Source organism: Calcarisporiella thermophila, assembly GCF_041956535.1.
Source record: "Calcarisporiella thermophila strain CBS 279.70 unplaced genomic scaffold VTP21scaffold_6, whole genome shotgun sequence".
NCBI lineage: Eukaryota > Fungi > Calcarisporiellomycota > Calcarisporiellomycetes > Calcarisporiellales > Calcarisporiellaceae > Calcarisporiella > Calcarisporiella thermophila.
Window position 1 is genome coordinate 762,917 of NW_027192196.1, and position 12,955 is coordinate 775,871.

General features: G+C 39.2%; 4 protein-coding genes across 4 annotated transcripts; 2 read left to right on the forward strand and 2 right to left on the reverse strand.

Annotated features, from left to right (window-relative positions):
* Positions 1-77: 77 nt before the first annotated feature.
* VTP21DRAFT_10039 (uncharacterized protein) lies at positions 78-3,441 on the reverse strand (the record flags this gene model as incomplete). Its single annotated transcript, XM_069389331.1, has 7 exons — positions 78-1,143; positions 1,209-1,277; positions 1,339-1,502; positions 1,561-1,793; positions 1,860-2,024; positions 2,082-3,011; positions 3,075-3,441. The coding sequence occupies 7 exons, from the start codon at positions 3,439-3,441 to the stop codon at positions 78-80; spliced, it is 2,994 nt and encodes a 997-aa protein (XP_069253765.1).
* A 475-nt stretch (positions 3,442-3,916) lies between these two features.
* VTP21DRAFT_10040 (uncharacterized protein) lies at positions 3,917-7,422 on the forward strand (the record flags this gene model as incomplete). Its single annotated transcript, XM_069389333.1, has 15 exons — positions 3,917-4,017; positions 4,090-4,102; positions 4,173-4,229; positions 4,290-4,336; positions 4,400-4,472; positions 4,534-4,653; positions 4,717-4,863; positions 4,922-5,041; positions 5,113-5,202; positions 5,266-5,505; positions 5,562-5,732; positions 5,817-6,045; positions 6,120-6,364; positions 6,475-6,659; positions 6,720-7,422. The coding sequence occupies 15 exons, from the start codon at positions 3,917-3,919 to the stop codon at positions 7,420-7,422; spliced, it is 2,541 nt and encodes an 846-aa protein (XP_069253766.1).
* A 682-nt stretch (positions 7,423-8,104) lies between these two features.
* Positions 8,105-9,622, reverse strand: VTP21DRAFT_10041 (uncharacterized protein; the record flags this gene model as incomplete). The annotated part of the gene is made up of 1 exon (XM_069389334.1): positions 8,105-9,622. The coding sequence occupies one exon, from the start codon at positions 9,620-9,622 to the stop codon at positions 8,105-8,107; it is 1,518 nt and encodes a 505-aa protein (XP_069253767.1).
* Positions 9,623-10,925: 1,303 nt separating this feature from the next.
* VTP21DRAFT_10042 (uncharacterized protein) lies at positions 10,926-12,743 on the forward strand (the record flags this gene model as incomplete). The annotated part of the gene is made up of 7 exons (XM_069389335.1): positions 10,926-11,107; positions 11,180-11,194; positions 11,263-11,795; positions 11,862-11,969; positions 12,036-12,104; positions 12,161-12,212; positions 12,431-12,743. 7 exons carry the CDS (start codon positions 10,926-10,928, stop codon positions 12,741-12,743), a joined length of 1,272 nt encoding a protein of 423 aa, XP_069253768.1.
* Positions 12,744-12,955: the final 212 nt, after the last annotated feature.

Here is a 12,955-nt window from a genome sequence, read left to right on the forward strand (position 1 = left end):
TTTTACAAGCCCAATAACAATAAATAGATCAGGGGGAGAAAAAAGGGATATCTATGTGTATAAAAAGAATGGCGAATTTAAAAACTCGAATTATGTTGTGGCTCGTATTTATGTGGGTAGGTTTGTTGATGATGTTGATAAGATGGCGTCTCTTGATGATAATAAAACTGTTGTTGTTGTGGGAGAGGTGGGACTGGTGGTGCATATCCCATTCCTGAATTGTGGTAGTCATATGGCTGCTGAAGAGGACCCAAGTCATCGCTAATATCCGAATACTCATCGCTGTAGCCGCCAGCCTGCAGAAGTTGACTTGACATGTCATTTTGTACTCCCAGTGCTTGGTGGCTAAGATATGTATTTCCGGAAGCCATAGTAGCGCGCTGACGGTCTTTTCGTTTTGCTTTGCGCATGCGCTGTCGCTCCCAATCGTCCCAGCGCTTCATCGGAACTTTGGATGCATCAAATAGGCCTTCCTTCTTGCCATGATCATCACCTTTAGTCTCTCCAGTGACTTTTCGTGTCTCACCCCAAGAAAAGTCGTCGAAGTGCCAGTAGGCATAGACAGGCAAAATCAAATTCCAAACGGGAAGCGCAAACAGATAAACAAACATCCACATCACGTACACGAGCTTGCGCGATGTGATAAGAATGAGGATCGCAGGAGAAAAGAGCACAATCACAAGGAGTATCACTGGGATAGATGCGGTAAAGGAAGTAATGGGAGTTTTGGCGATATTAGCAATTAATACAACGGTAAGGCCTAGCGCAACAGGCAACGAGACCGTTCCGATAAGATCGAGAAACACGACAAATTGCATAGAGAAACAGAAAGTTCCACATAGATTGCGAACGAGTACCAACTCAAGTAAATTGTGGATAGTGGAGTTAATCCACCGTCTACGTTGAGACAGCAGCACGCGAAACTCATCTGGAACTACAGTCTTGCAAATTGCTTGTGGCATAAACATCATTTTACGATGGGGGAAATTACGCAGCATAAGAGTGGAAAGAAATCTGTCTTCACCGAGCAGAAGCAAGTTTTTCTGGTGGAGGGTGTCTACAACATTCTGGGAATACTCTTGTACGATTTCAGGCTTTGTAATGATTGGAACCCAATCATCGTCGCCTTTGCGCGCTTTCAACCTAATCAAGTTATGTACTTTAGCTTTATATTTCAAAGCAATAACAAGTCATATAGGATACTCTACCTGTACATACAAAAGCAACCAGGTAAACATGTAACACCACCAAAAATAGACTCGAACGCTTTTCCAAGGCTTTCAAATAAAGTTGACTTATTACTATAGGTAACGTTTGTTGATAAAGAAGAATACTCACTGATGAGATATGTAATACTCGTACACTTGTATAGCCGTCACCCATGAGTCTCGCTTGTTAGCAATCTTCGTTTCCCCACACAGACCCATAATCAAATTATCATTAATCATACAATTCACAAGTAAGCGAAGTGAATCAGGGTAAACTTTAGTATCAGCATCCACCTAAATAAGATAAAAAGCATTAGAATTCCAGAATTTAGTGTTATGCAGAAATACCTACCATCAATACAATTTCGAAGAAATCAGGTGTAACTCCCATTAAGTGTTGAATTTTCCGAAAGAGGTCATAATCAAGAGCAGTCATGCGGTCATTATAGGTAACGCGGGAGAAAAAATTCATTAAAATTAGCTGCGAATCACGCTTTCCACGGTTCCCTGGTTTGCCTTTGCCCTGCTCCTCCGGCGTGCCCCACTTGACAATCAAAATCATTGGAACTCGATGGTCTTTGCATTCTGGAAATATATAATATAAAGATATAAATATGAAATCAAATTTGGATATAATATTAAATAACTAACTAAAATGGCCTGCATAAACTTTAGCCATATTATGTTGCTTTGAGCCCTGTGCGATTGCAATGTAGCTCTGAGGCTTGGGATCTTGGAATGCGGGGTCGATTTCCATCATGTCAATACAAATATCAGGAGTTGACTTGTCATTGCCATGCCCAGTAATTTGTCCATCTAATAAAGAGATCATCAGTATAAATATTTTAGATCAAAAATAAGTTCAACTCTTACCGGCAATTATAAATAATAACTTGCGATCATCAGGGTATATCGTCGAAGCCAGCGATTCTACAGTATTTCTAATAGAGGACTCTCCTTCCGAATAACAGGTCACCAGCATTACTGTGAAAAGGTCATTGCCAACATCCGTCCAAGTTATTCCACTCATTCCACTGAGTGACTTTGAGGAATCATTACGCTTAGCCCACGGAGCATTTGCCATTTCCATTGCGCCGTTATGTATCTGGCGGACCGTGGGAGGAGGTTTAGAGAGCCTCCAAGAGATAAACCATGAGAAGACGAGTGCCATAGCAAAACGAGCAAACAAAATCCCCAGCACAATAGTGAGCGATACGTAAAGCACAACCGAGGCAACAAAACAGCTTGGTTTCGCTTTATCTATGTGGCCAGCGTAATATTTATCGACAAGGCATTGTACTGCATCCTTTAGCTCTGGTTGACGAAAGAAATGCCTAGTTGCGTCCTTGCCACCCACAGGGCGATTAGAATTTAACACCTTACGAATTACAGCATCAACCAAATCTCCTGGAATTGGGTTTGGGTTTGCATTGATATATGGATCTAAGTTGAGCACATTGCCATCAACAATGAAATAGTTATGTAGACCATCATAACCCATTTGGACCCAGTCGTATCCGACTTGTTTGGATTCGTTCCTTAAGCCATATTTCGCTAAATTAGCCTCAGTGAAGGGTTCAAGAGGACATCCATTGTTGCCATTGTCGGTCTGGCAAGGGTTGAAAGTTACAGCCCTATATCGTAGAATATTTTGGCGCTGACAGGATAAAATGTTAGTTCCATGCTGAAAATAGTTGGTTGCGTCAGTCCCAGAGATAGAGGCAAGGTTAAATAATTCTCTGGACTTTTCGGTCGGGGCCTTAAAATTCTCTATATTAAAATGCCAGCCCTGTATGCCGACGCCTATATATTGAAGAGTCGTACTTAGCATGCTTTAGAGGATGACCAAATGCAAAAATGAATCACCTTTATGAGCTGTATCATTATAAGGAATATAAATATTGGATATTTCTTGCGGCGGACACAATAGAGTCTGAAATCCGATAGTAAAAAAAGCAACAACTGCTCCAACCAGCATAATAAGAAAGCAGAGTGCAATTTTTTCTCGCCAAGCCTGTTGCATACTCTCATCGGATTTGCCTAACTTAGTGAGCAAAAACCCAGGTGCCCAAAATGTGACGATTCGAGAGAAAAGAACCCAGGGATCGAATGGTTCACGATCTTTGTGTCCCGTGAGGAGAGGGGTAGGATTCTGGTATCGCTCCGGGCGGATAAGAGTCTTACCCCTCGCAAGCTGAGTCGCTCCTCGAGTGAGCTGTCTATTTGGTGGCATCTTTTAGAATTTCGAATTGTTTACGATAAATAATAAATACGGAGAATATGCAAAAATGTAAATCGGAAAGATAGGATACACTAAGAAATCAAAGTAACGGAAGGATATAATAAATAATAAAGAAAATGAGAGGAGGAAAGACACAAAACTTCCGCGATACAAAGATGAGGGAGGTGGAGAGAGTAGGAGTGTGAGGTATAGTAGTTATCAATACTTCCCCATCTGACTGGTCCCAAACTATGAATATAACTATCCTATCTCTCAGATGTCTAGAGATGATGAAATTGTGGAAACGGATGAGATGAGAAGTGCCAAACAATCTAAATCGAAAATATAGTTACCCGAATCTTCAATCAACCAACCACTCAGCTTGAATCGTTGCAAGCCATGTCAGTGGCACAGCTATTTTGAACGAAAGATTGTTGGTAAGACTTATGGCTCTCTGTGAAATTGGAGGTTAGGTGGCAACTTTAGAATGAAAGGAAAATGGCATTTAATAGTGGCCATCGCTGGGTATATTTGCATATTAGCAAATATAGTAGAAAGCTTTTCCACGGAAAGGAGGTTAGCTTTAAGGTAATTTGATCGTCTACTTTTGGTTTTATCATATATTAACGATATCTTATCTGTTATTCTCTAATCGAACAGAGATGCGGCAAAGGTTGGGAAATTAATATTTGGCACAATTTAGCACCTCTTCTTTTTAATTACATTTCCATTTTTACTTGCAGGAGATGTTTTTTCACGGTTACAATAATTATCTCGATCATGCATTCCCACAGGATGAAGTAAATGACTCCTTTTGCTCTCCTTAGACATCGTTAGCAATTCTTAACACTTCTTTTTAGCTTAATCCAATTTTATGCTCGGGAAGGGGTCACGATAGAAGCGATCCGTGAGTTATATATATCAGCATACATATATATTCAAATAGGTCAATTAATAAATTTTCGAATAGTACAAATATAAATGTGAATGATGTCTTGGGCGATTATTCTCTGACGCTAGTGGACTCTTTAGACACGCTTGCAGTATGTTTTATATAGATTTATATCTTATGCTATTGCTTTCACGCTTCCAATTTTACAATAGATCTTGGGAGAACAAGCGGAATTTGAAAATGCAGTTAAGATGGTGGTTAAAAACGTAAGATTTAATGTTGATAGTAAAGTTCAGGTATTTGAGGTGAATATTCGAGTCCTAGGTGGACTGGTAAGAGTTATGTCGATATTCATTCGCGCTTCAATTTGATAACTATAACTCTACTCATACTAGCTATCCGCACATATCTTAGCATCAGATCCCTCCCTCGGACATGCCATCCCAAGCTACGGTGGTGAATTACTTGATTTAGCATATGATCTTGGAAAACGGCTATTGCCCGCTTTTAAGAAGTCGCCGACTGGCCTGCCTTATCCCCGAGTATATTTTTAAATACGATGGTTACTTCCATCCTATATTAACAATAATTTGCTATTAGGTAAATTTACGACATGGCGTTCCGAGAACAGAAACTACAGAAACATGTACTGCAGGAGCAGGTAGTTTAATTCTCGAATTTGGTGTTTTGAGCAGACTTACAAAGGACCCTTCATTCGAAGTAAGAAGCTAGATGAACAACAATACTTTAACTTTGTTGTAAATAACACAAATCTTCTTTTCCCATTGCAGTTAGCTGCTAAGCGAGCGTTATATGCCCTTTGGAATAGAAGATCCGATTTAGGACTACTAGGGAATGTTATTGATCTTCAAACAGGCCAGGTAATTTAGAATTCTATTTTTTAATGTTTCATACCTTTCTGTCATAACATTGCACGTTCCTAGTGGATACATACTGCTTCTAGTACTGGAGCTGGAATCGACTCCTTTTACGAGTATCTGCTGAAAGCCTATATCCTATTCGGGGAGGATGATTATCTTGAAATTTTCTCCGAGGCCTATTCTTCTATTATCAGATATATTCGTGATGGAACAGGCCATGTTTACCGTAATGTGCACATGCACAACGCAGTGCTTATGTCAACATGGGTAGACAGTTTATCAGCTTTCTTCCCAGGATTACAGGTGATTTCACATTTATTCTCATTATCTCAATCAACGATTTAATTTTATTGGACAAGGTGTTGTATGGAGATTTGGATAGTGCAGTTAAATCCCATCTTCTTTATTACAACATTTGGCGCAAATATGGTGCGCTTCCAGAGCGATTTGATTTGCACACCCAACATATTAATATTGCGAGTTATCCTCTACGCCCTGAACTAGTTGAGAGTACCTATTTTCTTTATCAGGTAATCAATACACAACTTATACTTAAATTATTAGTTTTCTGATAACACTAAGTCATTGTATTTCCATTATATAAAATACGTTAGGCGACAAAAGATCCATTTTATCTCGAAGTTGGTGAAAGGATCCTACATGATCTTAACAATCGCACTCGTGTGAAATGCGGTTTCGCTACAATTGGAAATGTAATTACTGGAGAGCTTGAGGACAGAATGGAAAGCTTTGTACTTAGCGAAACGTTCAAGTATTTATACTTATTGTTCGACACTGATAATCCTATTAATAAGATGGATTCGAATTACGTATTCACAACTGGTGAGTAATTGCTTGAAGATTTCTCCCAATCTCATACATTTATATTATATGCGAAATTACATTTTATCATTTAGAGGGTCATGTTCTGCATCTTCCTCGTTCGTATCAAAATCCCAAACCTCCAATTGTTGAAACCTTCGCTGCTCGCCTTCGTAAGCTCACTCGTCGTATTCCATCACCACTTCGTGAATGCCCTGCAGTAAACAAATCTATGTTTTCCACTATACCTGCGAGACCAGATGCAGAATTTGCTCGCGAAACTGTAGGAGTTACGGAAGATCGACATTCCCATTGGCATAAGCTTGGAGGCTACTGTGAGGTAATTTGTCCAATTGATTCTATTACTTAAGAAGAGCTATGTGGGAGGGATTGATTGCTGAAAAATCTACGTGGAGCTATTTTTTAACGCGCATTGAATTTTTTACATAGATACCTAACACGATGCCGCCTACAATTCAGCTGGTGTTTGGTCAAGAGAATGAAAGCACCAAGGGATCGATTATTGAAGATGTGCGTGGTCTAATTGCTTCAACCTTGTCCGGACTACGTGTTGAACTTTCTCGTATACTGAAACCCAAGAACGGATACGAAATTACTCGTGTAGAAAACTATTGGTAACATTTAATTTAAGATTTATATCGAAATATATATTAATAAATATCATATATAAGAAGGCTTGCACCAGGACAAGTATTGAGAGTTGGGCGCAAGGAATTGAAATCCTTCCTCTCAGAACAAGAGAATGAAGATGACAGCATACAAGAGCTAATTAAAAATACTCTGACTGGGAGGGGAGAGCGAGGGATTGCGCTGATAAGCCCAGTTGACTCGGCAGAAGTTTTTTTAGCCGCTGAAGCTCTCTATGGTCCTCCCGTTCCTCTCCTTCAGCAATCCGCAAACGAACGAGAAAAAGGGATAAGAGGTGAATTGATATTTCTCGGTCCATCTTCATATGGATGCGATGAATATACGGCCCAGCAGGAAGCGCGCGTTCGCGGTAAAGTGGTGGTCATTCCACGAGGGTCATGTACTTTTGCTCGAAAAACTATATTCGCACAACGTGCTGGCGCTCTTGCTGTTATTTTTGCGAATATGGGAGACGAGCTCTTTACACCTGCAGGACCTGCACCAGATGACGCGGATGCAGTGTTGGTCGCGCAATTTGGCGAAATCACCTTACCTAGTGTACTCGTCTCTGGTAGCGCTATCGTAAATCTGATATCACTTGCAACAGAAAAAGAGCCTTTTCTCGTGGAAATATATCGTGATGCTCAGCAGAGCATGAATTTCAAGGAGAGGCAGCGAAGATCTCAACAAAGAGAGATACAACTCACTGTTCATGGACTGCCTATATTGAACATGGAAATGATAGACTAATCTATATCCTTTGGATTTTCTTTTATGCGAGTGGGTTAAAAATATAAACTACGATTGATTTTTCTAATCTTTTGCCGCACTTGTTCAGAGCTTTTATCAAAACAAGGCTGAAGACCAAGCATGTTTAACTTCCACTTTTTTACCTTGCAATGAGAAAATGTCCCTGGAGTAACTTCTATATTTTTTATCCCACAATAATCTAAAACTATCCCTCAAGATAACAAGCGACTTCTAATCGACAAACAGGAAACGTACACTAATTTGAGGAACCACTTTTTAAGAGAAATATTGTAAATGACTATGTGAACTCTGAAGAAATATCGGATTAAGATCATGCGTGAGTATACGCGTTAACTTGAGTTTACTTAACCCAAATCTTACAGATTTAAATTTCAATTACACGCAACTAAAATCCATTTACTCCTGGCTTTCAATTACGAAAGTGCGATGAATACTATCCATCAATTTCCTTCTCTTTTCCATGCCATTAATATCATCGGCATCCTTGATAGCTTTTAAGGCATTTGAAGGCTTTTATAATAGAACACTCTTGGGTATTATGCTAAGTACAATACTCAAATATCAGAACGAAAAAAAAAACTCAGAGAATCGACAATAAGTGATGAAAAAAGGGACATTTACAGGAAAATTTAATCAAATATAATCAAATATAAAAGGTTAATCACCACTGCTCCATCACGTTCTTAAGTAATCGCCCTTCTTCTGGGAGCATTGCCATTTCTAAGTGGAATCTTAATTCTCTTTCATGCACTATCTGTGCTGTGAAACTAGAAGCTTTAGCACACTCGGGAGGACCAGTTACGAAATAAGTGGATTGGCCAGCTGTAATTTTGTCGAGGATACCAAGCAGTCCAGGGTCAAACTGTTCATCCACCTTTGCATCGTCTTCATCCTCAATCATCGGAGTCAGTGAATCGCGCACGTCGAGTACTCCTACGCCAGGTCCCAGCCCCGGATCTAGAGAGTTCGTCGTCTGATTCAAAATATCTCTATGCTTTTTTTCATAGAGAGTCATCCAAGTGACAATATCAACTTTTTCTTTCAGTAATCCAATCGCCTCGTGATGCCCCTGCTCCATCTGATTACTATGCCAAGTCGAAGAATGCGCATAGCGACCCTCAAGTGGATAATCCGTTGCCAAATATACAGTTGATATATTAAGACGCTGCTTGATCCCATTAAGGTGATTAGCAAGTTTCACTGCACATTCTGGCAATACCTCAGCTGGCATTGTTTCCATACGCCAATGGACAGCAATGAACGGTCTAAGGGATTCCGCCACACTCATAGCTTGGTCGTACCATAAACGATCATAAACCAGAGGAGGCCCCATAGAAGTCAAATTAAATAAAGGGAAGCGTAAGTCATATCGCACAAGAAGAACATCTGCCGTATCCCGACGGAACCAGCTCATCATATTGAAATTTCCCTTATCGTTCTCTAACTGTTTGATTACTTTCTCTCCAAAATTTTCCATTGCATCCTGGGTCATGGGCGCGGGAATTCGAAGCGGTAAATGGCGAGCGTAGTTAAGTGGTAGTGATCGTAAGCAGTATTTTCTATGTAACTTATACGATGCCGGTAATTCTCCCGTCATCTCTCGTTCTCTCTCAATCATCACAAATTGAGCTGTTGGAGCTCGATGTCGTTCATGAAGCCAGTTTGAGAATGCTTGTTGTGTTAAGAAACTAAATTCATTGAGAGTTTCGTTGGTAAAATAATGTGAAAAAGGAAATTGCTGGCATGAACCAAGGCGGCCCTTGCTTGCGTTCGGTAGAACGACAGTACGATTAAGACTTTTAGCCAGCAGGGCTAGCTGGTGGAAATGTATCTGCGCTTTCGATTCTTGCTCACCAACCCATACAGGAAAAAGAAACTTACAGGGCGATTTTCCACAGTACTTAGCATCGATCTCACGCTGATGACGAAGAGTAGCAATTAAACGCTGGCGGCTTAAAGTTTCTTGTGTGCTTTGATGGAAGTTTATAAGTGTGATATAGAAAAAAGCAGTTGCAGAAATAAGCGATATGAGGACAAGGAGGGAACGCATACGGGATGGGATTTGGCGAATAGATAATTCTGTCCGCGGAATAGATGGTTTCCGTCGATGGCCCGGTCGTGTGTATATTGGGAGGAGAGGCGTTTTTGACGAGGGAGATATTGGGCACTTCAGCTGCATAGTGCAGATTCACAACGTAATAAAAAAACAGTACGAGAAGGAACGTAAAAGTGAAAACTAATGATGAATATTGGGGTATGTGCTGAATCCTTTTTGATGCAAATTAATTTCAATAAAACGATAGATTTAGTAAGTCATTGCTAAGGAGTTGGGAAAAAAGAAAATAAAATGAGATCTAACCAAATTGGAAATTAATTGAGTTATAAACAATCATTGGATAGCCGTAATAACCTCTTAGAGCTGATTTTCGATAGTCTTTTTGCAACTATAGGAGAATCTGAACATATGGCGAGAAGTTACCAGGAAATATTGGCATAGCAACTCATACTCGCAGGTAGATAAATAGTGCGAATTGTGGGAAAGGAATCTCTTAGTGGAAAGTGGATCAAGAGAGTTTCTTCATATTCTCTATAGAAATCAGTATCCATTTTCAAACTCCGCTGCTAAATTCCAGGATAAGCAGAGATCTTGGAACTCGGGACATATGAAAATCTATGACTTCCAACTCCGAAGTTAGTTTGTAAGAGGTTGTTTTGAGAAATATAATGCATCCCGATCATCTAAAGTGCTGAGATGCCGTAGTTAAACTATTATAAATAATAAATTATACCGCTGTTTTGACGCTATTTTAGCCATCCTGGGCTTCTGCCCTGCCCGTGTTCCAGACCTATGGAAAAGGTCACCACTTCCAGCTCTATTTAGATACTCAGATCTGTCATATATTGTTTCTGTATTTCGTAATGTTAATAGGGACAGTAAGAATATGCCTTTGGACAGTTTGTTTGGCGGAATATTCGACTAAACAAGTTTTGAACTTCTCCACACCTGTTCATTACTGTTTAGAAAAATACAATTATGTCATCGCTATTTTCTCTACAGGGAAATGATCAACCGCGATTATCTTTCTTTAAACAACGTTAAAATGATATCACTATTCCTCAGCCGAACATATTCAGTCTTGATAAAACAACTCAAAAAATACACGAATATACAATAATAAACATTATCCTTATCTTTATATCTATGATATCTATTCACCAAAGCTCTCGCTGATGGTTAAAAATTCATTTTCAATGGTTTTTTTTTATAAATCCATAACATCTCTCTTGCAAGGGTGTGCAATGAAACTTCTCACACAGACAGGGGTTTCTGTATTCTTACTTGTATTAAAATGTCATTGTGTGCTCACGCCCTTCCCTATTCCCCTTATTTGTTCGGCATATATTAGAACATCTACCCACCTCTTTTTTTTTTTCTTATTTCTAATTTTTGACATTCCTCAGAGCAAGCTTTTATTAACCATATGGCGAACATTAAATCAGCATCAGTAGTTTTGCGAGTGTTCCCTGCCGTGGCTCTAGTCACGGTTTTTTCGACAATCATAACTTTATTATACGAAAAAATGGGGTACCAGCTGAGCATTGGAACCTCGCTCATTACCACCATCAGCATGGTTATTTCATTACTAATAGCATTTCGCACAAAGTAGGTAGTATTAAAAATTTTTTTCATCATCATTTACTAATTTATTACACTTGTTGCATTACAACATTGAAGTACTGCATATGAAAGGTAGATGAATTGTGATTCTTTTTTTAAGTAAATTGTAAACTGTATTTTCTTTTTCCATTTCAAAAAAGGTATTGGGAAGGACGGCGTCTTTGGTCCACAGTTAATAATACTGTTCGAAATTTCGCGAGAAATATGTGGGTTCAGGTGGAAGAGGAGACCACTGAAGACGTTCTCACCAAGAAATCAGTCATTAATTTGTTGGTCGCTTTTGCGGTGTCTACGAAACATTATCTTCGAGAGGAATTCGGTTACCATTATGCAGACCTATGGACGCTTGTTCAGCATATTCCTCGCTATTCTACACCGGCATCCAATATCTCTCTTGAAGGACAAGGCAAACTAACTAAAAAACCAATAATTATTAAGCTCTTTCCATGTTTCTGGGATATGCCTGAACCTCCCAAAGCAATGGAAGTCCCTGGAATGGGTGTGCAAGCACCTAATGAAGAGTCTGCTCCTAGTAATATCCCACTTGAGATCACCTATTTATTAAGCTCTTATATTCGAAGGGTGCACCTACTTGAACAAGCTGATATAGCTACCATCTCTAATCTCTATGCCATTGTCAATACAATGATCGAATGTTTAACGGGCTTTGAAAGTACACTTTGACACCAATAGCTGCTCGTAAAATTACCTCTGAAATCTATATTCCTTGATTTACTAGGAATTCGTCGGACGCCGATGCCTGTCTCATATGCCCTACATCTCCACATAAGTGTTTGGGTGTACTGTTTATCGCTCCCATTCCAGCTAGTTGGCACCCTACATTACGGTATTAGCGTATAATTTATTACGTTTCCTAAAAAATTTGTTGGCCAACGGTTTTTGTCTACTATAGTTACTATTGTAATATGTTTTATTGCCTCGTATGTTTTACTAGGAATCGAAAGCATAGGTGCAGAGATAGGTAATATCATTATAACATACTCATAATTCAGATCGAATTACAAATTCTCTTTACAGAGGATCCGTTTGGATATGACCCGAATGATCTTCCGTTGGACGAATTCTGCACGTAAGTTTTATATTTTCATTTAATTAATGTAATGAATAGGATAAATATGCTAATCCTATTATATTTTTTAAAAGAATCATTAAAAGAGAACTGGTTTGTAAACTCTTACATCCCCCCACTTCTAGTCTCTCCAATTTCACCTTTATTTTCCTCTTACTCTAGGATATAATTACTTCAAAGCCTGCACCCAATGCTGACGAATGGATATTTAATAACAGAAACAAGCCTTTCACAAATATTGGGTCCGATGCAGTTGATCTTAGAACCACTTCCATGGACGAAGCGCATTCATTACTAACTGCCGACGGAGAAAAGAAAATGATGTCGTTTTCACCCTTACCTAGAGCTGAAGCTGACAGCCCACATTTAGCGGCAGAAAATCAAGACCCTATGGTTGAAATTCCCACACTTCAACTTACGCCAGTGGCAACTCGAGATCGTCGCCGTAGTCGCAATAGAGACAGGCGTGGAGAGTGGACACCTGAATTGGAGCATCGAAGTTCTAAATCTAACTATTTCGCTGACATTTAATCCACATGAATAATCAATATTCAATCATTCCTGTAAAGCCTTTTCTATACGCCATTTATCTCATATTATGTATTATAACTATTGTGTATTTTTCGGCATTCTTCCATGTAAATATTTTGACCAATTCTAATAATTGAAGAAGACAAAGGGATATTATATCGAATGTGATTAAATAGCGGGTGTGATAAATTAATAGCCAGTATTTTATTTAC